Here is a 26,451-nt window from a genome sequence, read left to right as displayed (position 1 = left end):
GAACCACTAATTACAGCATGTTACTGTGCATGCCTTATTTCAAGTAATATAAGCTTGACTTATAGCTTTTAAGACAAATCCTTTCAGCAACTTGCAGAAGAAAAACTTGACCTTTTCGAAAATATGATTTGTTAACCTGAGGATGGCCCCAGATTAAAATCCATGTTGTTTCTGTGATCAAATGGTTTGTCCTCTGTCTGGGAAATTGAATGACTACCTTGCCTCTGCTCTTACTAGACTCACTTTAACTTTTCAAACTGTACTCCCATGTCTGTTTGCCAGTTTTCGAATTTCATATAAACCGTGTTCAAGATTTGAATAAAAACTAACTGGTGAGGGAGAAAATATTATTTTGAGGACTCTGGCTGCTCACAAGTCACATCTGCATTGAATCACACTACTGGCCGACGTTGTTGTTATACGTGATACTAAAGGCAAAAAAGACGTAATTATCTCTGCGCCGAGTGTCTGAAAGCATTTTTTTTCTTTTGCCAATGAGCTCACTATATAGTCCTCTACATAGTCATAAATAGTGAAGTAGGAGTTAGTGAATAAGTGGGTGATTTCAGACAACTCCTTATTTACAAACTATAGTATTTTAACTTTAACCTATGCAGCTGTGTGCACTATGATATTCCTTTATAAGACAGGTTTTATAAAATTATTCTATTTATATATAGTTGTTTTCTATCAATAAAAGAATCATGACCAATCATAAGTTTGTGTTATTTCAGAAAGAGGTCATTTTACAAAATCTGACATAATCCGTCTTCATCTTTCTTGTTCAGTTTTCAGAACAGCTAATTCAATTGAAAGGAAAACATCTGAATTGCAATTTAATGATGGATTTACAATCAGGTCACTAAGGCCATTATTCTCTCTTTTCTCAAGGTACTTAGCTTTACACTTTGATTACTAAGGTAAAAAAAAAACAGGACTGCCAGATAAATAAAAACGATTGGATCATAAAACAAACATGGATATGCATGAAAACATTTTTTTTATTAAAATGCTAACACGCTCTCAATGAAAGTACAATTAGTTCACCATCACAGTTTAGCTTGTTATCATGCCAACGTTTAATTGATCAACAAAAAGGAAAGTCGACGCTTTTGAGAATATACTTAGTTTTGCTGGGATTTGATCGTGAATAAGTATCCGACAAATTAAAACTTGTTCATGGTTCTACATGAAGCATCAGGGAATCACCAAAGGGTTTAAAATTTAGCCTGATGGGAACGTGGACATTGAAAAGTAACCAAGATATTCCCCCAAAAAACTAAAATGTGAAGCTCATGGTTGACCTAGGGAAAAAGACAGTGGACCACCAAATTCAGGATGGTTCATCTACTGGGCATAACAGGCCCAACATTTCACAGCAAGTTGTTGAGATATTTCAGTCTGGATCAAAGTGGTAGAAAAATAAATTGTGATCAATAGAGCTGTGCTGCTAGTATGAATACAAACTTAGATTGTGAACCTCCACTTGTTTAAACTACCACTGCCCTGCTGTGTGCAAGTGTGCACACTACTTTGTCCCTCCCCACACCACCCCCATCTTCTGCATGTGGGCCTTGGATGATTTAGAGAAGGTGCTTTTCACCACGTTGAGAGGAGCTGCCTTTCCACTGAGATAAACCTTATTGACACAGGAAGGAAGCCACGACTGCTCGTCCTCCTTGCAGTCCTCCTTTACAGCTGCTGCTTCTTTATTCTTGACGAAGGTATGTGAGTAAGCAAAGATGTATCCTGTCATAAAGGCATCAAAGCCCGCTCGATGAGTTCCAGAATCAGCCTTCTTCTTTTGAGCGTCCGTCCCAGTTGAGTGGTCACTGAACTTCTCTTGTCCTCTATCTGCTGTTTGTTCTACACTGTCGTCTGTGTTGGTTTTCATCTTGGTCTCATCAGTTGGGGCTATTTTTACAGAGTTTCTTGAGTCTGTGTTGTCTTCACAAACTCCATTCCCCTTGCTTTCTGTGTTCATCCTCTCTCCTTCACTCTGTTGGGTGTTTCCATTACTGTCCACTGGTGGCACATTTTCTGGGCACATATCAGGAGTTGCCTTTTGCTGGTCATCTGTTTCTTCTTGATCCACCTCCATGTGGGTTTTTTTGTTTTTAGGGGCACCATCAAATATGGAGGATCCCTCTGCTGCATCTCCTCCATCTCTCTTCTTCTGTCTCTTCCTTTTTTTTCTCTTGTTATCTACGTGTTTCTCATCCTGGAGGATGATCAGGTCAGTGTCATGGGATAATGGACACTGGGTACCATTTGGACACCAGCCAAATGCCTGTCAGACAAATACAAACAAACACAAAGAGTAGTTAATAAAAACATCTCTATACTATTAAAGGACGCAAGCAACATAGATTACAATGGAATCATCATCTAAGTCTTGAGATTAGACTGACAAAATTCAATGTTCATTGAAAAGGGACAAAATTTGACCAATTGAGTAGAGATTTTTTTAATGTGGTTTAGGGAATGGCTCCAAGAGGCTTTCGCCCCTACTAGACCTATCTCCAACATTCCATACAATTGGGCAAAGACAAACAGGTAGCTGATTTTTAGAACTGCAAAATGGCTAAATCAAGCCATTTTGACACGCCCATGGGTGAGAACAATAAAATATGTAATTTTTTTTACCAGACTGGACGTGTGTGCAATGTTTAATGAGTTTCAGGCGTTGAAAGACGTAAAATTAAAAGGACGTAATACAAAATCGACATGGCTTGTCTGTTCTGACAGAAACAGAAAAGAAAAAGGGCTTGTATCTCTTCTTGTGCCCCTTATTTTCAGTACATTCGATTGTTTAATGTCACTTCAGATTGAAAGGTTCTTCAGGGTATGTACTAACTAATTCTACAAACGTCTGTCGGTCTGTATGAGGAACGTATACCTCGTGAACCTTTCATCTTATCTGCTTCACACTTGGCAGGTGTATTTCTAAGGTTCAAGGAAAGTGCAGTAAATAATATTAATATTATTCTATATTAATAAAATTGGAATAAACAGGCATCAAGCGCTCTGTGGCAGTCAGTGGAGGGCGGGGCATGGTGCATTCTGTGGACCGAGTTGAACATCTTTGAATAAACAACAGCAGTGGTAGGCAACGGGTCAAACCGCCAGATCATTACATTCACAGAATCACTTCCTCTGAAGCAATTTGTCTTCAAAGTAAAAGCACATCGCTCCTTTTGTTGCTGCAATGCTTTATATCAAGCTGAATTACAGAGCTTATATTTTGAAAAAAGATTGTGTCGATTGCATAATGGACCTCTGAAATAGCCAAAAGGCAACATATGAAAAAATAGGTTCAGTTCAGTAAATCATTCAAACTTATATATCAGCCACACACGTGAATAGTAATAAAGCAAACTCAGCTTCATTTTATGAAAAACATTGACTATAAATATATGCACCTGATCTTCATTACAGATAAACCAGGAAGGACGAAGACAAGGTTTCTAACTTCACTCTGCACCATAAGCAAACAGGCAGGTTTAGAACAAGTAATGCACTAGTAGAAGTAAAAAAAAAAGGTTCAAACTCACAGAGAAGCGCTGGCAGATGTCAGTCTGTCCCTCATGAGACTCTACAACTGGACACACTCTGTAGTCCACATAGCTGGACATCTGACCGGCATAATGACAGAACTCTACATGAACATGATTTCCACTCCCTCCAGAGGTCAAACTTCGACTGTTATCCAGCTTACTGGAGGGTGGAGGACATAACATGAAGAACATTAGAACTGATGAAAACATAGGTAAAACAGCAATGATACAAGCATGATAGGTGTCCTGACATAAAGAAGACCACAGCCATTCTGCATTATTCATCATTTTCACCTTGTGTACTTTGACTGACATAGCAACAAATACACACAAACAATTAATTTGCATACACACAAACAATTGTGAAAGATAAAAATATATTTGAAAATAAATGCTATTAACAATTGTTATTAATGTTATAATACAGATATTAATATATACATTTTCACTAAATTTCAAACTGCTTTCAAACATCGTTAACAAGTGTTTGTATCTCTGGATCATTTCAAAGTGTTGATACTGTGTATATAAGAGTCTACGCTCCATTTAATAATAATCCATACTCACCACTTCTTATAGGCATACTCCAGGTAGGAGGCACTGAACCGGAGCTCAAATTCAGTGATGTATTTGGTGTCATAGAGACCAGCAGGAAACATCTCAGACAGATCGGCAGTGAAGGTGGTCAGACGCTCTGGCAGGTGAGCATAAAAACTCTAGTAAACAGAATACAAATATTAAACTATAATGATACTACTGCGGTTGTGCATTTATCTGAATTTTTCTTCTCTTTTGGATAGTGGTTGACTGAAGAGTTTAACCAGCGTTGCTAGGAGACGTTCTACCTATGAATGTTAATACAGGGCAGTCTCCCCCTAATACAACAAGCCACAAAGAGCTGTATATGCACTGTTAGAAATTGTATTAACCTGTTCTGTTTCTGTAGAACACTGAACATCAAATCATAAATGGCACTGAAGTAACAGCACTAAATATTTCTGGTCCTGACCTAAACAGATAAACAGTCTGTTTATAGTCAGTGTAAAGGAATAAATTAAACTCAACAGTTCTATTTTCTGTTATTAACACTGTGACCAAATGAGTGTACAAGTCAAAAGAAACACAAAGGCTGTACAGTCTAATTTTTCACTAACTTAATTTAGATTTTTAGACTATTTTAACTGTTTAGTGATAATGTTAATTTTTTCCTAATTTGAAATAAAGATTTGATTCTGCATGTTAAAGAAAGAGAAAACTAGAATTACTGCACTGCGGTTGTGTGACTCAGCCAATTAGTGCAGTTCCTGTGTACATATTATTACTTTTTTTCAATATTGAAATACGGTCACTGTGACCTTTGACCTTCGGCCACTGAAACATAATCACTTTATCTTTTAGTCCAAGTGATAACTGATCAAAAGTTGAAGAAATGTCCTCACGCAGTGAAGGAAAGAATAATACTGGTACCTGGTAAAGGAAGGCCATGTCAATGAGGCCATTGTGGAACACCAAGGGTTTCCTGGCACGCAGCAGTTCAGTGAATAACGCCCTGATGTGGACCCCCTGGTGATCAGATGCTCCCTGAAAGTGAAGGAAGAAAGAGAAAGGAGAGACAATCAAACCCTTGAGGAAGGTCAATGATCCGATCCAGTGTCCTGTGTCATGTTGGTACCAGTGCAATAGAGGGCACATTGGCCAAATGAAACGACTCAGACACGCAGTCCGACACAAAAGAGCATTAAGCATGTAGACATTCTCACCTTGTTATTGCCTTTGCAGTAAGGGATTCCATGAGCATACTGCTTGTTAAAGTCAAATCCATGCTGCACCAGGAACTTGACTGACTGGGGCTCGATGATGTACTCCTCTGAACACAGCAGGGTGAGGTTATACACCTGGACCAGGTATGTGTCTGCAGCCTGAAGAAAGACAACGTCACAGACAGAACATGTGTAGTATTAAAGCAGGGTTTATGCAGGTTTCAATTTGTTATGTTCAAGATTTTTTAAGACCCTTTTAAGATGATAATGAATAATATGTGAGACCAATGTCAAGTAGGACAGATATGAAGAAATATCTGAGTAGACAAGTCGAGAATAACCACATTATCTTCAAAGTTGGTCTTGTCTGTAGTTTTATCAAAGTTTGCTAATATGTGTATAGTTGAAAAAGAACTACAACACACAGAGACATTACAAACTATGCATGCCACCAAAATGTTTATCTATAAATTAAACTAACAGAAATAGCATTACATGAACATTAATGTCATTAAGACCCAACTATTGCATGATAAGTTAACATATTAAGACTTTTTAAGGCCTACATTTCCGATAATTGAATTTTCGACTTTTAAAGATACAGTATATCCCACAATCATCTAATTATGTGAGAGAACAATCTCTTCGGCCTTCTTCTAGCTGTATGTCATTCGAATGATATCTTAATCACTGTCATATACAGCACAAGTAATACAGTATTTAGACACCAGTGTCTACAAGGTGTAGTCACTTTAATTAGGCATAGTCTTGTTGTACCTTGAGGTCCAGCTTCTTGTAGCAGGCAATTCCCAGGGAGAGGATGGAGCGAGAGCGTGCTGCATGGCATATGGCTTTATATCTGTCCTCTATGGATCTGAAACATCACAGGGAGTCAGGGTGAACTCAGGGGCGATGAAGACAGATCTTCTGCACAGATGTCTGATGAAGATGGCTCGGTGTTCCCAGTGGTGAATAAAATAATAAAAACGACGAGTCTCAGTTGTCCTTACTTGGATATGTAAGAGTAAGAAGTCCCACAAATGGGGAATTTGCAGTATTACAGCAACAAGAGTCAAAAAGACATCAGCAATTAATAAGTAACATGCCAAACTTAAGTGTAAAATATATGAATGTAATTAAACTAGTATATACAGTGTAAAGACAGGAAGAAATATATGCAGTGTGAGGACATTCACAGTGAATGGATTGCACATGAACCGTTTATATTGCACAGACAGATGACTATAGCAAAGTGAATATTGCACAGTTGAGATATGGATTTATTCCAACATGGATTCACTTATTATCTACTCACCACTATGCAGATGGGGGGGTGGGTGAAGTGTTTGAGTCCACAAAACACTTTGGAGTCTCAGGGGTAAACAGCGTTGCAGCCAAATCCAATACAATTGAAGTCAATGGTGACCACTTCTTCAAACATATTAAAACAACAGAGAAAAAACATAAAATGTCTCCATACTGCTCCTGTGGTGTCATCCAAGTTTTTAGCCAAAATGTCCGCGGTTATCCTCCTCCGTTTGCACGTGGTTCACATTCAGGCTAAAAACATGGCATACATGATGCCGTTTTGAGTGAAATTTGAAGGTCAGCACTTACGAACACTTGGATGACACCACACGAGCAGTATGGAGGCATTGTATGTTGTTTAATTCGTTAGAAGTGGTCACGAGTTACTTCAATTTTATTGGATTCGGCTGCAACGCTGTTTACCCCTGAAACTCCAAAAGTGATTTGTGGACTCACACACTTCACCCACCCCTCCATTGGCATAGTGGTGGGTAGATAATGAGTGAATTTTCTTTTTTGGGTGAACTATCCCTTTAAAGTACAATTGAAGCATTTCAGTGTTATACCAAATGGGAGGGAACAAATCGCAGTCACTGTAAGGCATGACAACATGTCCGTTATCCTCAGGAGTTACAGACTCTCAAGGTTCACCTCATCACATCACCAGAGACAGGACGGCCGCTCCAAACACAAAACATAAACCATCTGATCTGAAGTGTTCCTGCAGAGGCCTTCAGACCTCTCCTCATCATTCAGGTCAGGCACAATATAAGTCAGACGTGGTTGTGAGGTGGAATAAGCAACACATTCTCTGACATGTGCAAACAGTACTAAGCCGTCAGAGAAGTGACTGACTCAGACACTCGGCGTTCATGGCTTCTCCATGCCAGCCTGAGACTATCACGTGTGTTAGGAAGGAGAGCAGAGGAGGACACAATCTCTCTTTACTTACTCGGCCAGCAAGGACTTTCTATTCCCAAGACCACTCAGCTCCTGGAAGACAACAGAGACAACACTTACTTCTTTATTTACATGTGACTTTGATTCACAGCCAGTTTGTGTCTAGATGTCACAAGGGGGAGGGGGGAACCAGTGCTGATACCTGTCTCTCTCAATTTCACTCACCGTGTCTAGTGCAACGAAGGAAGACGTTTTAATGGCCACTACCATCGCAGGCCAGAGCTCATTGAAGGTCTCATTCTGGACATCGATGACTGGAACAACCATTGGAGACTCCATGGTCGTCCCAACGCAGCAGTTCTCTTTCGCGGCTGAAACGTGTCCTGCAGCTACCGATGCTAACTTCAGAATTAGCAGGCTTAGCTAACTCGCAGAGGTTCTCATTATCAGCTGCTCTATGCACAGGCTCACGTTGCTGCTTTTGCGTGTTATAGTATCTTCACAACTGTTGTAATTGTTTTAACACTGGATCATATATTTACTCGGGTCGGCAGCTCACAGCAGCTTCAACAATAAACATGTCAACGTGCTTCTCGGGGTCCTCTGAAAAACAACCTATAGTAGTTGGGCTACTGCCCGCGCGTAAAAAACAATAGTTTGTGGCTATATGCATGTAAAAAAAATATTCACATTTTATAAAAACAATAGTGAATTCATAATTTATACAGGCGATGTTTTAATTCCCATTAAACTTTGAGCTTTTGCTTTTCAATAAAACATTTCACACAGGCGTTTACAACGGGCACATATAAACAAATCGTCACTGCGCTCAACCATCGAAGAGATGTGCGCCATTTTGGCTCAAACAAAGTAAGAATCATTTTACCCCAGACTCACTACATTGAACCGTATTCATTAAATACCATGTAGACACCCGCAGGACAGCACTCCGGTTTCCACCAGTGGACACTTAACGCACGTGTAACTTTTCCTCGCTTTTACAACGCGTGAGTACTTCTCTACGAAGTGATGATCCCATCCCCAGCTGAGCTGCAGATACAGACAAGCTAACTTCACGCCTGCTGCATCGGAGCTGATCCCTGCTGCTGCCATGGGAGGCTGCTCCGCTCCCAACTGCTCCAACTCCACCAGCATCGGCAAACAGCTGTTCAGGTTCCCCAAAGACCCCGTGCGGAAGAAGAAGTGGGTGGTGAACTGTCGCCGAGACTTCGAGCCAACCGCCCACTCCAGACTGTGTCAGGTGAGTTCACACTGAGATCAAGGTGAACATCAAGCAGCACAGAGACCAGACCCCCACACACTGACAGCATGTTGGGCTCACTGTTTACATGACATTCAAATGATCTGCCTTATTATAATAATCAGATAAGTAAATCACTACCATTTGTGCTGGGCCTGTTCAAATGTAAAGTCCTTCTGGGATAAGACTGAAAATATATACTTTCAATTGGAAAATAACTCCTCTTTGGATTTCTGCAGTCAACTCTGAAAGAAAATAAAACAGATAGATACCCATTTAATCCTGAGTGTAGCTGCAAGAAAATCAATCTCAAAGAAATGGTTGAAGCCACATTCCCCATCAGTAGAGGATTGGTATGATCTCATCAATGACATTTATTCAATGGAAGGAATCACCTTCTCCACGAGGCTCCAGGAATACAAGGAGATTTGGGAGAAATGGAAAAGTTATATTTCCCTGAAACGCCCCTTTTTGTCTAAAGCGTTATTGATGCCCTAAAGAACTATGTATTTATTTTGCAAAGTAAGCACATCATAGAAAAGCCAGACCCCACTCAGCAATGCTGTAAAAACAAACAGATAAAAAAAAAACAATTAGATGATATAAGAACAATCTAATAATGAATGAAATGCATACCTCGAGAATCGCTCTTCTCATCTGTCTCACACTCATGTATATTGTTGAGGCCCCAAGAAAGTGCAGTGTTGAATTTGGTGTGATGAGGACACATGATACGTTCAATATCAACATATATTTGAATAAACAGGCGATCAGCACCTTGCAGTCAGTGGGGGACATCTTCTTCGTCCTCTTAAAACCTACAATAGTGGTTGTCAATTGGAAGAGCCCAGTAATATTTGGCCAGATCATGAGGATAGTTGATTTGTTTTTATTCCACCAAATTGGACCTACGCAGACATTCACAGGTGTTGCCGGTGCTGATCTCCAACATGGCAACAACATTCATTGACTCACGTCCTCTTTATATATTACAAAGTAAAGTCTGCAAGTACAAGCACAACTTTCATTTAGTTGCTACAATGCTTTATATCAAGCTGAATTACAGAGATTTTATTTTGAATTTGGGTCTGAAGATTGTGTCAGTTGCTTAACAGACCTCCGAAATAGACAACATCCAATGTATAAAAAATTAACACAAAATAAGTAAATCATTACAAGGTATATATAAGCAAGACACATGAACAGTTCACTTCAATTCAGTTTCATTTTAGGTAACCATTGACTATAAAATCTTCAATGCACCATAGACTGTTTTATATAAAGCTCTGCACACAACGTCCAGCACACAAACAATCAACACACACAGTATGTTGTGGAACTGTTTGAGGAGGACTCACTAATGACAAAGAATAATTCTGAAGTAGCTCCAGAGCATCAACACAGGACAAGCAAACATTCCAAACAGGCAGATTTAGTCACAGGCACTGATTCTGCTGATGTGATATCGAGGGGGAGTTTATTCCTAAGCGTAGGAGCGATAACCTGAGTAACTATAACAATATCCTTTCCTTTGTTTTAAGCCTGAAATATAAAGTGGATTCAGACCATGAGGTGATTTAAAAGTGATCATTAGAATCCCAAACTGACTTCTGTTCATATGTGTCTGTGTCTTTATCTTCGTTGATTCTCCAAGGATCATTTTGAGCAGAGCCAGTTTGAGGAGATAGCCAGGTCTCCAGCCGGGGGCAGGAAGCTGAAGCCCAATGCCATCCCTACTCTGTTCAGTGTTGGAGAGCCTCCGTACCCTGCAGTCACCACTCCATACATCCTGATGCCCCTGAAACCTGAACCTGGTAACTGAATATACACCACGTTCCCAACCGCATCTGCTTTCTCAGGAAGCTTTTAAGGGGCTGGGAAATCGGTTGTTTCCAGTTAACTACTCTACAGAGAGCTTAGTATTGTTACAGTTATTAATATTGCAGTTTAGTCAAACACAAACATCAAGACTGTAACAAATTGAATACAACAGTAATTAATTTCCAAGCTTTCCTAGTAAAACTCTGTGGATTGTTTTTCATTTTAAAGTGGATTAAGATTAAAATGATCTGTGTAATAAGAATCTACAGAGCATTTAGTCACTTTTAGCTTATTGTTGTTGTAGAGTCTACACAATGATCCTTGCCTCCCTCATTGGATGCTTGTTGATAAATGTAGTCAAACATTTAGCAGAGTAAAGACACATGTTTTTACTCAGGAGATCGTGGAGACCAAAACAGATTTTAAAGGATACTTGCAATTGAAAGTGAAATTCCTTTTTCTCTGCTCAATGTGCAAATTTGATTTTGTTTGGTCACAAGGAAAAACCCTTTTAGAAATAGGGAGCTGTGTAGTTTTCAGCTTGTTGTCTGCCCCCTAGTGGCTTAAAACTGATTATACCAGGTTTATTAGGCAACTGAAAATAATCAGAAACCCTTCATCTTGGTTAAATACATGTTATTAATCCTGGAACATCTTAGTGTTCTAAATTTGGCATCACAACCCAGAGCAATCTGATGAAAATGATGGCATGACATAAAAAATGTACCAGATTGCAGGCAGGCAATTCAGTACTACTCACACAATGCTTTGTGCCTCTAGTGGAGAAGGAGCTGAACTTTGGGGACCATGGCTATGCCAGACGCACCCCTCTGCCAGGCATGGACGAGGAGGATGGCGACATGATGGGCGAGGACCAGCAGCCGTGCACACAGTGTCAACTCCTCAAGAAGCAGCTGGAGCAGGAGATGCAGCACACTGCAAGGCTACAGAAGGAGGTAGGATGGATGACTGAATCAAAATGTCATTGGTGCAAGCGCAATAAAATTATAAAAGTCCTTCTAAAATTTTATTTTTCCTGTTATAAAGATTTACTAAGGACATTTACAACACAACTATAAAATAAAATAAAGGTACAAGCAATAGAAGTATAAAATAAAGTTATTCAATATAATATCAGTAAACATAAATCAAGGTAACAAGGATCATACACTAGCAGTTAAGTGTCAAATAAAGATAAGTATATTAAAAGAGATACTTTAAAAGAGCTACACTTTTTTCCTTGGTGCAGAAATATGTGGTGGTTATTTTTACAGCTTTCGTAAGGATTTACAACCTGGATTTACCTGCTTAACTATAATTATCTGTTTGCTCTAACTCTGATGCAAGAAACTATCAAAGGAGAAATGCTTATTAGCTGTTCTAGCGCTATTTAAACAAATCCTCTCTGTGTCTGCCAGGCAGAGGAGATGAAGAAACGTCTTTATCGGCTGGACCGGATCGAGAAGGGCCTCCAGAACTTTCTGTACGAGGACCAGATCCGCGCCCTGTCCCTCACCAAGCGCTCCCGTCGGGCTGTCTGGTCTCCCGAGACCATCCTGAAGGCCCGAAAGATCCGCTGCGCAGTTGGCACCAAAGGCTACGAGTACCTGAGAGAGCTGGGGTACCCGTTACCCTCATACCGGACTCTGTGTAACCGCCTGGAGACTAAGATCATGGTGACAACTGACATGAGCTGTGAGGAGCTGGCCGAGCTGGGACTCGGGCTCGTGGCCACCTGTGACAGTCCCACACAGGTTGTTGGGGACAATGACGAAGAAGAACTGATTGGTGTTTTGTCCTGATGCTGGCATTTGACTTGATCTATTGACTTGAGCCAAAGGAAGAATGTGCAGGATCAGCTGTGTTAAACATCTGCAGATTTGTTGTCAAGTGAAAGAAGAAGGGGCACGTTATGCTTGTTATCTTATCTCTGAAAGATTAAAGTGTCAATATAAATGCTTCTCTTGACAGACATTGAAAGTTCACAGGTTGTGATTCTGATCTGCACTAAGAAGACACAGCTTTGCTCTGTGAGATTGCTTGGGCTTGGAGCTCGCTTAGGTTTTACGCTCATGGAGTTTCCTAGCATGGAGATGCTTAGTTACAGCATAAGCTTGAACATGTGACAAGTCATACCGTGTAGTAGTCTGGGAAAGCAGACTACCACTAAGGTTGAGTGTTGTGTGTAGAGTATAAGCATCATTTGCACAGAGCCACTTGAATTTATTGCTTGTGTTCCAAGTGTTCCACACCTGAGCTTAGTGAGGGTTTCTCTGATTGTGTTTCCATGCACAGTAAAACCACACTACACCTGATCTATTACAAATGATTCTAATGCTGTCAAAACACTAAGGGTTGATTTCCTTAAATCTTGTATCCTGTTTTGATCACATCAAAAAATGGTGTTCTCCAAAAGGTTCCAAAATCTTCTGCCAGACACATTTTAAAATCTGTAAATCCCCTCAATGGTAAACAAACAAACAAACAGTGATATTCTAAACTAGATTTAAAATGTCATTTTTTGTTTTACTCTTTCCTCTGTTTCGAAGTGTTTACACTTGCAATTACCACAAAGACTATGAAAGACGTCACGTGACACTTGTACACAAAACACTAGCTATGTGATGAAATAAAGTGGCCGTAAAGTGTGTGGACTTTTCTTGTTTTTGTGTGTGAATGTGTGAGAGAGAAACGTACACATCTCACTACATCTGTGTGCACAGTGCATGTAGGCCTGCGCTGCATATCAGGTAAATGACAGTATCAGATAAACAGCATTGTTGGCCTCACTACAAAATGAAGATTATGTGTGTTGCCTCTGTTTAATTTATCTCTAACCTGAATAATACTAAGGCTGGATCTTACTTCAGCACAGTCTGGACTTTGAGCAGCCACTCACATAAAAGATGTTGGTAAAGCTGCCTGCTGGTAGCCTGACCCTTTGACCCTCTGGTGCGGATCATCATTGATTTTTGCGTCTTGCTTCGTACGTGATTGGAACAGTGGGTTTGTTTGTCATGGTGTCATTCACCTCGACACAGTCCAAAGCCTGACTCATGCATAGTAAAGTAAATAGTACTCTGTAATGAGGTCAATAGGACAACACAAAAAAAGTCCTTTTGAAGCATAAACAGACGCATCGTGAGTGGCTCAGTAAGGACATCACGCTAACGTGCTCATAAGACAATGCTAACATGCTAATATTTATCAGGTGTAATAAGTATGTTCACCTTATTTCAGCATGCTAACATTTGCAAATTAATACAGAGCATGAAGTTCTGCTAATGGGAATATCCTTTGTTTTGATATTTGTCAAATGTCATGAACACCAATATGTCTGGGAAGGGCTGCTGTCAGCCAACCACAGATTTGAGAAGTAACCAAACTTTATTTCTTCTTTTTTAAAAGTGAACCTGAACGGGTAATGTACTAAAACTGCCCTGAATACTTTGGCTGGTACTTTTATTTTAGTTGTTTCATATGAACCTACAAATTCCTGCATGCAGAGCTTTAAAGGGATGCTTGTCCGATCTAGTGTTGTCATTGTGACTGGATGCAATACACTGATATGGACACTTCGAAGAGAATCAGAAGCCCCATTAAAACCATTAAACCTATAAAAATGTTACCTATTTTTCTTTATGTGATCATGGATTGGAGTGTGTAGATTTTGAAAACGATCAGTAGTACAGCGTTTGTCCTTTGTTTACACATTTTGTTCCAGGAGGAAGGGTTCCTGCTCACTCTAACGTCTCTGTAGGTGTTAGGGTCGAATCTATCTTTTTTAGACCCTAATATATACCTTATACCTTATATTTTTTTCAGTATGACTGTCGTGCTGTTCATCCTTTGTTAGCCTCTGTTTAGATTAGAGTGAGATTGTTTGTGAGATTCTGCTTCAACTGCCGATTTATCATTCATTTAATTGATGTTTTGTAACAGCCGTGGTTATTTGGTTTGGCTGAAACTCTACAGAGAGAAAAGTCTTGATGACACCAGTGAATTCAGGCAAAGTGATTTTTAAATCTAACTTCACCGTTAGGAGTCCATGTATGGTGTCATGTCACAGTGTACAGTTAGTTTATGGCCTGACAGTGGATGCACTAATGAGGGAGGGGACCATGTCAGTGATGGTAGAGTTGTACACATTACTCATTCTCTCTCTCTCTCTCTCTCTCTCTCTCTCTCTCTCTCTCTCTCTCTCTCTCTCTCTGATTTGGGGGAAGTGCTTGGTAAACCCCACAAGCTTTAAAAACAACTGTGTGTTTATGTGGGTCACAGGACAGAGCCACAGAGCCGCAGAGGTAAGAGTCTGCTTCTTTACATCTGTATCATTGAGGCCAGTTTTTGCATCAAATTGATAAGCTTTGTTTTACACTAGTCCAAGTTTCAAATTAATTATTAATTGGGACAGGGGAAAAAAAAAATGTGTCATGGTGGCTGTGAGATTGTTTTCTGATGAAGAAATGTTTAATTTAATAACTAAACACCTACCAGAGAAGACACAAACGAGACATGTATAACTGTTTGTTATAAACTCTAATTCAGATCATATTTGTAGAGACAGTTCAGTCTGTCCCTGCCTCTGGTCTGTCTGTCTGTTTGCCCGCCAGCCCGTCTGACCAATTGTCCTGACATTCTTCTCTCTGTTGGCATTCACCCCACAGTGAGCTCGTTTTGCTGATTATCTCCGCATGTGATAACAGAGACAAAGAGTGTGCACTTTTTTAATCATTCCGGGATCAGACTCAGTGGCTCATTTGGTCCAGGGAAGAAGAAACCTGCCAAAAACATGCTGCTTTGAGATCAGAGCTATGCATGCTGCTCTGCACGGAGGCCTGCAGGCTGTTTTTATGACATTTGAATATGTCTGCTAAGATTAGTGGTTGTTTATTTTTTGTTTAAAAAGTTGCATGCTGCATCTATAGTAATTCTTGCCAGAATAACTTGGATAATCACTCATTTCCCCCGACACATCTAGGGAGGGACCATGCGTTCGCTCTCTTCGCTGTGGCTGTGCGCGGCCCTGCCGAGTGTCCTGTGGGCCTCGCATGTCACTCTGTTAGTGGAAGGGGACAACGAGGCCTCTCGCATCTGCAAACCCGCCCCCCAATGGGAGATTAATGGACAACGTCCCATGCAGGAGCTGCTGGGAAACGTGGTGGTGGTGGTGCTCCTGAAGGCCAGCTGACACTTCTGTCTCACTCAGGCCCGCAAGTAAGAAAATTGACTGTAACTAGAATTGCACTGATTGGAGTGCATACCCGAGTCCTTCAACAGTCCCCTTACATTTTAATCAAGCTGCCCAAAAGTACACATCCTTGTTGAAGTCAGTCCCCTAAACATGCCTCATTGTTTTTCATCAAGAGTGAAGTGAAAATATCAGAAAACGCAACGTAAAAAAACAAAAAATAATTCCTGGATCTGCCCCCAGTTCCTCTCTGACTCATACCACAGCCCAGTGGTTTTTACAAAATCTTGATTAAAATAAACATTCAGGGGTCAAAACAGAAACTCCATGGTGGTGGGTGGTTTAGAAGAGTTTCAGTGTAAACAACAAAAAGGAGAAACTAATGAGTGTATTTCATGCTTAATGTCTGAAAAACTAGCCTTGAGGCACACAAATGATAAATACAGCTCACACAAAGTTTTGTACAGCTCTCCTCGTGACAGTGCAACTTTCCCTGGACGGTCACTTTCTATATTATCTGTATTATTATTATGTTAAAATGAAGAGTTGGGGCCAAGTGGTGGGGCTAAGGGGGGGAGTGGGACAGGGCCAAAGAGTGCTGTTAATTGAACACGCTCATATTTGTGGTGAACAGTGAAGTGAATGGGTCAGTTCGGCTGAACACTCACTCTTGTGTGACTGAATGCTGCTGATGTTTCACGGCACCAAAAAATGAAAAACTTAATTTCCACCTATCAAAACTTTACAGCCTTCGAGTCGATATCCCCTATGACATCATCTCTCCTCTCTCTGCAGAATTGGAGGCCTGCGTGACAAGCTGAACCGCAGCAACCTGACCGAGGTGTCCTACATGATAGTGAACGAGCGAGAGGCTCAATCCAGGGCAATGTACTGGGAACTGAAGAGGAGAGCGCCACCTGGTGTCCCTGTGTACCAGCAGGCGCCCCTTCAGGATGACGTGTGGGAGGCTCTGGATGGGGACAAAGATGACTTCCTGGTCTACGATAGGTGAGGACCAGCCAACTCTTCACAACAACCCCGGCAGTGTTTTAGCTCTTTGATAAGACTAGAGAGCAAACATACAGTGAAATATTAGTTGCACGAGCTGTGCCTTCAGGCTCTCCTGTCATCACTTTTTACTTTGCTCCATGTTAATAGTACATAACAAACAATTCTGGATTATAGTTGGGAAAGATTTTAAAAGCACAAATGCAATTTATCTCCTCATGTGAAACAAGATTGTGCTTCGTAATGGCCAGGTTCTTGTATTTTAACCAACGCCTGCACAGGAAAATGAATTTTAAAAAACCATCATCTGTTTATGCATCATTTTGTTGATACAAGGAAGGACCCAGTTATATCACAGTCACCCCTCTCAGCATTTTGATTCTCCCTGTCTTTGTCTTTTTGCTCCAGGTGTGGTCTCCTCACCTTCCACATAGTGCTACCGTACAGTTTCCTGCATTACCCCTATGTAGAGGCTGCAGTCAGAGCCACTTATCAGAAAAACATCTGCAACTGCTCTGTGAGTAATCACACAAAGTGCACACACACACACACACACACACACACACACACACACACACACACACACACACACACACACACACAGTATAAAGTTTTAAAGTTTCTAAAGTTTTGATAATACAGTGTCATGTCTGCTGGATTTGTAAATAGGCAACTTTAATAGCAATGTGATAAAATAATATTTCTACATTTTGTTTTTAGCTTGTTGTGCTGCCCCCAAGTGGAGAAATGAATGCATTTACTGCAGCAAAAATATTATATAATATATCAAGTATTTTATCTTTCCCAGGCTAACTCCACTTTACCAAGTGGGAATAGCAGCATGAAGAATGAGACAGAACTGAACAGCAACCAAACAGCTACAATACCCCCAGATCCAGAGGGATCTGGAACAATACCCCCAGATCCAGAGGGATCTGGAACACAGCAACACATCCATCATCATTATCACCATCATCATCATCATCACCAACACGACCACCATTACCATCATACAAGTCAGGGGAATCAGTCCCAGCATGAGGATACGAGCCAAAATACAACTCAGAACCTTCATCATCACCACCAACATTAGCAAATTAGAAAGTTTCACTAACTTGTTTCATTTTCTTTATTTTGATGACTTTGTATCTTATTTTCAGTAAGACTCTTTAGAGTCTGCAGGTAGACAGCTGTCCACTGAGTGGGTGAATCTGTTTTGAGCAGTAAACAGACTGTGGTCTCTCCTCCAACACATCCACCCCCGTGCTCCTCTGTGGACAAACCAGGCGGTCCTGCTCCATCTTCTCCACTTTATGAAGTCTGCGGTGGTAAACCTGCCTGCAGGAGGCTGCAGATGGATGTGTGTGGAGAGATGAGGAGGACCAACAGGACATGTCGCTCACACAGAGAAGGAGGACAGTGTGAAGTGCAGCAGAGCAGACCTCAGTCTGTTCACTGTTCAAACTGGATTCACTTCTCCTCCAGGTTCAGCTTGAGCTCCCATGAATCCGTTCTTCCTGCTGGATGATGCCCTGACATCATCTGCTTTGCTGTGTTTGTAACATGACTTAAGTTCCATCTTTTACTAATGATTGTACAGATTAATATATAATCATTCAATAGTATATATCACACAATGAATGCAGTGCACTCTAACACATTGATGTAGTTTTAACAGTAAATTGTTTGAAATAACTTATTGTTCTGGCATTTTTATAAAGTTTTACTGTATGTCGCAATGCATCATGGGTCCAAAAACATAAACTGTACATAAAGATGGACAACAGAAGAAAGTAAGTGAAGCCAAAGTGTCTCAATCGTCACCTGGTGGCTGACCCTCTGTGTTAGTGGATGGGAGATGGACCAAATTAAAAAGTCAAAATAAATGACCAAAATAATAGACAAAAATGTATTAATAGATGAATTAATTAACGGTCAAAAACAAAATTCTCAAAGATGGTTTCTGTCATTTGGATCATTCTTATCACACTTACATATATTATAAGTGTTTATTTTTCCAGTAAATTTGGTTTTAATTAATTATTTGATGTCATAAAAACAAGGGGAAATGTCATGATTGACAGCTGAGACTGACTTGCGATTGGTCGAGCATGTGTATCATCATCTTCTTGCTCCCTGATCATGACTGTACAGACTCTGGCCCCAAAACAATACAGAAATACCTTTTGACATCAGACTATCAGACTATCAGACATCAGGAATTATTTTATTATATATATATATAGTAATAATAATGTTACTTATAATATAATACATATTACCGATAAATGACATAATATAGTTAATTAGTTAAATCTGAATTTCACTAGAAACTGTGTTCGATGGGATTTAGCTGGAAAGTATTAAGTTGAGAGAGAGAGAGAGAGAGAGAGAGAGCGAGAGAGAGAGAGAGAGAGAGAGAGAGGGCTGACCAACAGGTGGCTGATCCTCAGTGCTGAGATGCAGCCGCTGTTTGACCGGTGGATAACCTGAGGAGAAAAAACACGTCTGAAACGTCAGAATGAAGGTGAGCTCACTCTCTCGAAGCTGTCCAAAATCTGTCTTTATTGTATCATAGAATGTTTCAATTCAACAAAAAGTATTAAAGTATGCATCTTTTCTATTTCTTTGTACCAAATCTAGATATTACACCAGTTCCTTAGCATTAATACAATATGATGAAAGATAACTGGTAGTCTTCATCTCCATTTGTATGGCTGCCTGCATGTGACTAAATCAGATGAACAGCACAACTGTTAACACTGTATATTATCTCAATGTATAATAATGTACTGTAGACTGCTCATTGAAACAGTGGTATTTTTCTAACCATAATATTGCCTTGCTGTTGTGATTTTCATATATTGCCATGTTGCTGTGGTCTTGTTGTTCTCTGACATGCAGCTCAGCAGGTTGTGGCTCTGTGAGGGATTTCCCTGCGTAAACCCAGGAGGAGCTAAACTACTTAGCTCCGTGCACACGGCCTCCTCCTCCTGACACTCAGTGTCTGCACTGCAACAACCACTGCAACACACAAAATGTATTTGATTCAGGTGAATCTCAAAAAAATGAGAAGATCATGGAACAGTTCTTACATTTGTGCAAATTAAATCTCAAAAATGGAAATTTTCAAATCTTCTAGATTCATTACACGTAAAGTGAAATATTTCAAGCCTTTTTTGTTTAAGATGATTATGGCTTACACCTAATGAACATCAAAAATACAGTGTCTCTAAATATTTTATTATTTTACTGCTCCTATTGTTCTGTTTTTGTGATGCTTCTTTTGAAAGACTGTATACATATGGCATTATACTGTGGATTGAGGGTATATGTCGTAAAGATTTCCGCTAAAAAACTGTGAACTCAAGAGAGTGAGTGGACTTTTAATTGTGCTATTTTGTGAAATAATTAAAATAACACATGTAAATTAAATGGCGGTATATGATGGTATTCCTTGGATGTGGCACTATGGTTACTTTATTGTTAGTGAGAAAAGAAGAAAAGAAGATGGTGTTATTTTACGTATTCCTACCCTTTAAAAACTCTGTTTGTAATTTGAGATTGTGACACTATCTGCTTTGAAGCAGTCAAATGAAATATGCCAGCATTTATGCATTATGAGGTGTTTAGTATCTGCATCCCCGTACTTTTTTAAAAAGCATTTTAAATGTTCAATTGCTATATATTGATATATTTCTTGCAAATGCTGTATTTAATTTTAGTGGAGAAATACTAATATATCGTTGTAATATTATATTTAGTTTAGTTTAGTTTTATTTTGTTCCCCCCAAATGTTCAAATTTAAACGTATTTAGTGGACGTTTGCAGAGCAATACCAAAGACCACAACTCAGCCACCACTCACCACAAGGTGGCGCAAAAGTTTCAACAAAAAGCGCAAACAGCATACATAGGCAAACTCAGGTCTGTGTGAAATATGAAGGAAGACGAGGAAGAGCCGAAGTGACCTGTTGTGTGCAGATCTTTCACCTGCAAACGCTAGGTGGCAGCACTGTCCCACGTTAATCACCCTGTTGTCCACATTAGGCAGCCGCTCATCAACAGGATTATGAGTTATTATCCATTATCAAGAGACACGTTTGGATTAGTGAACATAATCCTTGAATTATAATCCAGATCATCTCTGGGCGGTTTAATACAATTTTGTACCAGTGTTCTTTAAGACCTTTCAAAGGAAGTTACAGTTTATGAATATATGGATTATACTTTTTCCTGCTGATGTTTCTTGTATATATTACTTACTAATTTTTAATCTTTAATTTTTTGTCTTTGATTAAGATTTAAAAATATATATAATCAAAGCCTTTATTTAATGAGACACAATGACAAACTTGTATAGGAACAATTAAAATAACAACATGTAAATAAAGTAAATAGAAGTGAAAGAAAAATGAAGTAAAAACTTGAAATTCCCATCATATTAGTCGTGAAGACTTTTGGCTTATCAGTATCTGTGAATACATCTTTGAGGGCCAATGCTTCCTTTACTGTATCAGCCATTGTTTCAGGTGGTATCTCTCCCAAATGTTGTTTTTAAACATAATATGCATTTTCTGTGTAGAAATATATTAATGAAAAATGATTTACCCTGCTGTTGTGTTTCTGTGTCTCAGGGTGTCCAGTCTCTCGCCCTGTGGCAGAAAATCCAACTACTCTACCAAAGGATTCTGGACAATGGAGGCAAGTCTTTGCCTCTATCTTATCAGTGTAACTGCTCATTTATTCCGGTGATGTATTGTTAGGTTGTGACGTGGAGACATCAGCACAATGTTTGCCTTGACCTCTGCTTGTCTCACTCTCTCTCTCATTCACCCAGACAAGAGGACAGACAGCTGGCTGCTGGTCTATTCTCCTGTTCCAATCGGCTGCATCTTCCTGTGTTACCTGGTCATCATATGGGCAGGGCCGAAGCTGATGGCCAAGAGGCAGCCAGTAAACCTCAAAGCTGTCCTGATCGTGTACAACTTTGCCATGGTCTGCCTGTCTGCCTACATGTTCTATGAGGTACTGCTGTACTGTGCGTGGGGACATTTGTACAAGAGGTAGACACATAATCTGGAGTATGTCAACTACATTTGAACCTTCAGAATGATCAGAACAACTCGATTGGGCAAACCTAACCCATCTTACCTGTTCTTAAGGTTTTAGAGGCTATGATTTATGGAACAACAACAGATATATGTAGAGTAATTTAGTCTTCAAAGCTGTATGATTCAATATTTTCACATGAAGAATGGGTCACATAAAACTGGTGGAAATGTAAGCTGGATAGAACCAAGTTTCTAAGAGCCCTGAAGGGATCTGGTTCAAGAGTCAGAAATAATTTGGTGGAAAATCCGTCTGAGTGTCATAGGACTTCAAGGGAATGTGAACGTCGGTTGTGTAAACAGGAAGCTGTTACCTAATAAATTCGTCAGTTTCGTGCTTACAGCATATTCCTGCTGCCCCCAGTGGCAAAACAAGTGTAGCTCCTCCACAGCCATGAGGTCAGACAGACAAATCTCAGGGCATCTCTCACGTTTTTGTTATGTTCCCTGATCATGTTGACGATTGTCAGTCCAACAGGAAGTGATTTCACTCATTCACAGTCAAATGTTGTGTGACAAACCGGGATCAAAGCTCCCTGTGCTGATCGAGAGAAACCAAAGCTGAGATGAAAGCTGCCTTTGTCTTTCCAGTTCACAGCCTCTTCCTGGTTGGCCAGATACAGTCTGCTGTGCCAGCCAGTCGACTACAGTGACAGCCCGCCGGCCATGAGGGTAAATCTGTTTAACACACCTTACTTTATGGGACAATTGTCACATAATGCCCCTCATGATCTCCTACAGCCTTCAAATTACCCCTCCACATGTCCATACGTTAAATTTACAGCTCAAACACATTCTCATGAATTCATCTATATGCAAGCTTTCACAAAGTCCACATGATAGAATGTTAATGAAATTTAAACAGCGAATTATGATGAGACAACATAATTCTCTTCCTCCTGTTGTGCAGATGGCAAGAGTATGCTGGTGGTTCTACTTCTCCAAAGTGATCGAGCTCAGTGACACTGTGAGTACAAACGGGCTGAAAAGAATTTCAAAAGATTTATATTTTGAATTTTTAATTGTCTCTTTTGTTGTTTAAACAAAATCACAAATGATGAGACTCAGAAATCAAAGTTACACATCCATGCTTACATGTATTCCTGTACCTGCAGCGTAAACACACAGCTGCATTCTCTTACTGTATGCCTGTGTTTGTTTTGTGTGGCTCAGATATTTTTCATCCTAAGGAAGAAGAACAGTCAGCTGACCTTCCTCCACATCTACCATCACGCCACCATGATCTTCAACTGGTGGGCCGGGGTTAAATATGTGGCTGGGGGCCAGTGTGAGTACGATCCACCAGCCCAGTCTAATGTTAGAAAAGTACAGCAACTTGTACAAATTATATCTATTTATTAACAACAGAAGACAAATGTCCTCCTGCGTTTCTGTCCACAGCCTTTCTGATTGGTCTGATCAACTCCCTGGTCCACATATTGATGTATTTGTACTATGGCCTGGCAGCGCTGGGGCCGAGCATGACCAAATACCTGTGGTGGAAACGCTACCTCACCTCCCTGCAGCTGGTCAGTATCTGCCTCTGTGTGTTTGTTTGAGTTTGTGAACCTCAGTGACATTAACGTCTACGTCCACTTTGCCTTTACATCATGTTTTTACCTTTCTATTTTAATCTCAAGATATTACTTGGTACTTCTCTTATTTTACTTACTTACTGTATTTTGCTACTTATTTTATTTGACAACTTATTTTATTTGACCTACTTACTTTATTTATCTACATATCATATTTTACTTTCTTATTGTATTTTACTTGTTTTATTTTAATTTAAATTTTTTTATTATTTTCTATTTTTACTTCTATTAGGCACTTACTCTGTATTATAATACAGTTATTACCTTTATTTTTATTTTGAACTTTATCTTTTAGACTTAATAATTGTTGTCTCTGTATTGTATTATATATTGTGTTACTGTAATCTGGAGCAAGCTGGCACAATCTTATTTTATCTTATCTTATAACTAGTCAGACTAAGTAAATGCTGCACTTTACCTCACTTTACCTCTTTGAGTCATTTTGAACAGTCTGATTAATTTCAATGGTCATGAAGCGAATACACTCTGTAGTTCCACATGTAACATAAATGTTCCTGGTCAAGCATGTTTGTTTAAAGTCTGTTGCTGTGAAACGATAGCTTCTGGAAACTGTTGAAGAAACCTCCTCTCAGGATGTGCTGGAAGCTTTGGGGGGGTGACGTGGAGACCTCCTGCTTGGCTTGTCATTGTTTTGGCTGGGTTGGCATAGCTAGACAGATTAGCGGCACTGATGCGCCTCAGATACAGCAACTACTGGACCATCTGTTTTCTTTTTATTGACTTGATGAAGCAACAATGCAGCCTCCAGTGTTTGTCCTTCTACATGGCCACCGCATATATGGGTCAGTACGGTGGCTGACTGCCATTATGTAACAATAATAGTACTGACCTTAGACATGACCCCCCCCAAGCCTTCATTACAGTTGGCTTCATAATTCAGTGAACTGAAGCCGAGATAGTTGAGTTGATTGGGGAGATTAGAGATGGTATTTCTCTGTGTATGTGTGTGTATGGGGGGGGGGTCCTTCTGTGTTTTTAGAGGTAATTATTATATACATTTAAAGGGGGGTATGTGGTGCAGAGTGGGACGCATTGTAAGATGCACAGCTTTAATTATGTTCGTTCAAACACACAATTCCTGGCAGGGGAAGCCAGTAGAAACTCTGTGAAGCACATGGTCACAGATGAGTGTATACAGAAGGATCATCCGGCATTTTTCAGCTAAATTCGACTGATCATCATGGTTCTCAGCGCTCAAGCTAACTACGGCTCTTTCTTGATGAGGAGATAAACACAGTTCTTTTACTATAAAGCTAGAATCAAGTCTTTCATATTGACTATTTGCTCTTTCACCAGCTGCTGATACACAGTATAAAAAGGATTCCGTGTTTGTTTCTATCAAAATTGTTTATTTATATCATCTATTGTTTTATTCTTTACGTTAACACAACAGTCAGCCCTTTTGGTAATTCACAAAGGAATAATACAACCTGCAAGATTAGAGCCAAGCAGGACAGCTAATCTGCTAATCAAAGGCGCTTTATTAATAAATAATAGTGTTATCAGTCAAATTCATCCTTTTTGGAATATTATTGAATTACACTAGGAATACTACATACTATTAATGTGGACCAGATAGTAACGGCATCATGGCAGAAATAGAATATTATTATGTGTATTATTAACATGATTTAATTTTGTATTAGTCAAATTCTTAGTGATTTAATTTTATTTTGGTAAGGGCTGGGCAATAAAACAATATCAGTAATTAGCACCATGTAATTTTAATCAATAGTAAAACAAAAAAAAGTCCAGTAGATTTCCATATAATGCTTATGCATTGTGCAAGCACAGTAAGGAGGCATAACATATAATTGATCTACATTGGAAATGTCTACCAAGTGTTTGTCTCTTTCTATTATTTCTCATGTGTGTCTCTCCGTCTCTCGCCCTCCCAGCTCCAGTTCTTCATCGTCACCATCCACACCACCTACAACCTGTTCGCTGACTGCGACTTCCCCGACTCCATGAACGTGGTGGTGTTCGCCTACTCACTCAGCCTCATCGCTCTTTTCAGTAACTTCTATTACCGCAGCTACCTGGACAAGAAGAAGACCACGTAGACGTGAGGAGATGAAGAAGGAAACGATCTGTTTCCATCAAATACTGAACGTGGAGGCAGAGAAACAGCTGAGATGAAAGAGTTTGGGAACAGGGAGGTTATCCAGAGGCGGGTGAAGGAGAGGCCACATCTCTACTTCTCTGTTATGTTAATTACTTCATGTTCATTATGTTATGTTAATGACTGTATTGCTCATGTGTATAAATATGTTATGTATGTAAAAATACAATATTTATGATGTGTTTAAATAAAACCAAACACTTTTTTTGATGAAATATGTTTTGCCTTTCACACACTGAGGAGATGTTTACTAGACTTAAGAGTCTCTTTATACATTCATTCACTCTTTTTACCCACAAACACAGTCAGCATACATTAAGCCGTGATTCATGTCTCCCCTCCCCCAGCACTTAATAGATGAGACCTTCTAATCACTATTGGAGTCGCTTGATTCTTCTCTTTCACCCATTGGCTAGGAGTCACAGCCAATCAGCTGATAGCTGCTATTAGGTCTGTATCCTGCTCTCCATCTTCTTCTTCTTTTTCTTCCTTGTATGGTTTATTTGCGGGTGGCAACCAACGTCAAGGTGCATTACTCCCATGTACTGTGTTCTTCTTCTCTGCTCGGCCCATGTCGCCTGCTCTCCATGTCTTCCTCCCCTCTTTTTTATACACCAGGGTCTCCCTACCCAGTTTAATTCCTCTTACCAATGGGGAGACCCCAGCCCATAACCCCCGCTGCTCCATCTGTCATGGTGTAGAGATATAGTCGCCTGTGTCCCCTTCCGCTCCCCCTTGTGGACAGAAATGAAAGCACCATTAGAGGAGTGACTGAATTATCCATATCTCTTAGCCCG

At 39.9% G+C, this 26,451-nt stretch overlaps 4 protein-coding genes across 6 annotated transcripts; 3 read left to right on the top strand and 1 right to left on the bottom strand.

Moving 5' to 3' along the window:
* Positions 1-707: 707 nt before the first annotated feature.
* Positions 708-8,122, bottom strand: toe1 (target of EGR1, exonuclease). Its single transcript, XM_035170497.2, has 8 exons — positions 7,751-8,122; positions 7,578-7,618; positions 6,095-6,191; positions 5,318-5,476; positions 5,025-5,138; positions 4,125-4,273; positions 3,555-3,717; positions 708-2,290 (listed from the first exon to the last, which is right to left on the bottom strand). The coding sequence occupies exons 1-8, from the start codon at positions 7,862-7,864 to the stop codon at positions 1,529-1,531; spliced, it is 1,599 nt and encodes a 532-aa protein (XP_035026388.1). The 5' UTR covers positions 7,865-8,122; the 3' UTR covers positions 708-1,528.
* Positions 8,123-8,344: 222 nt separating this feature from the next.
* On the top strand, positions 8,345-13,257 carry si:ch73-382f3.1 (uncharacterized protein LOC100151273 homolog). The gene is made up of 4 exons (XM_035170498.2): positions 8,345-8,786; positions 10,441-10,600; positions 11,388-11,563; positions 12,026-13,257. Exons 1-4 carry the CDS (start codon positions 8,637-8,639, stop codon positions 12,407-12,409), a joined length of 870 nt encoding a protein of 289 aa, XP_035026389.2. The 5' UTR covers positions 8,345-8,636; the 3' UTR covers positions 12,410-13,257.
* Positions 13,258-14,824: 1,567 nt separating this feature from the next.
* On the top strand, positions 14,825-18,501 carry selenop2 (selenoprotein P2). 2 transcript variants are annotated; one of them, XM_035171499.1, is made up of 6 exons: positions 14,825-14,911; positions 15,589-15,824; positions 16,594-16,806; positions 17,215-17,323; positions 17,615-17,699; positions 17,730-18,501. In XM_035171499.1, the coding sequence occupies exons 1-6, from the start codon at positions 14,876-14,878 to the stop codon at positions 17,897-17,899; spliced, it is 849 nt and encodes a 282-aa protein (XP_035027390.1). In that variant the 5' UTR covers positions 14,825-14,875; the 3' UTR covers positions 17,900-18,501. The 2 variants fall into 2 exon arrangements, with proteins under 2 accessions (XP_035027390.1, XP_035027389.1); XM_035171498.1 differs by having other exon boundaries at positions 17,615-18,501.
* A 146-nt stretch (positions 18,502-18,647) lies between these two features.
* Positions 18,648-25,864, top strand: elovl8a (ELOVL fatty acid elongase 8a). 2 transcript variants are annotated; one of them, XM_035171502.2, is made up of 8 exons: positions 18,648-19,333; positions 21,443-21,509; positions 21,646-21,833; positions 22,508-22,588; positions 22,827-22,883; positions 23,090-23,204; positions 23,318-23,445; positions 25,431-25,864. In XM_035171502.2, exons 1-8 carry the CDS (start codon positions 19,328-19,330, stop codon positions 25,593-25,595), a joined length of 807 nt encoding a protein of 268 aa, XP_035027393.1. In that variant the 5' UTR covers positions 18,648-19,327; the 3' UTR covers positions 25,596-25,864. The 2 variants fall into 2 exon arrangements, with proteins under 2 accessions (XP_035027393.1, XP_035027391.1); XM_035171500.2 differs by having other exon boundaries at positions 18,648-19,859.
* Positions 25,865-26,451: the final 587 nt, after the last annotated feature.

The sequence above is a fragment of the Hippoglossus stenolepis genome, chromosome 11, assembly GCF_022539355.2.
Source record: "Hippoglossus stenolepis isolate QCI-W04-F060 chromosome 11, HSTE1.2, whole genome shotgun sequence".
In the NCBI taxonomy this organism is placed as follows: Eukaryota; Metazoa; Chordata; class Actinopteri; order Pleuronectiformes; family Pleuronectidae; genus Hippoglossus; species Hippoglossus stenolepis.
The sequence above is the reverse complement of the archived record's forward strand: the minus strand, read 5'-3'. Positions and strand labels throughout refer to the sequence as shown.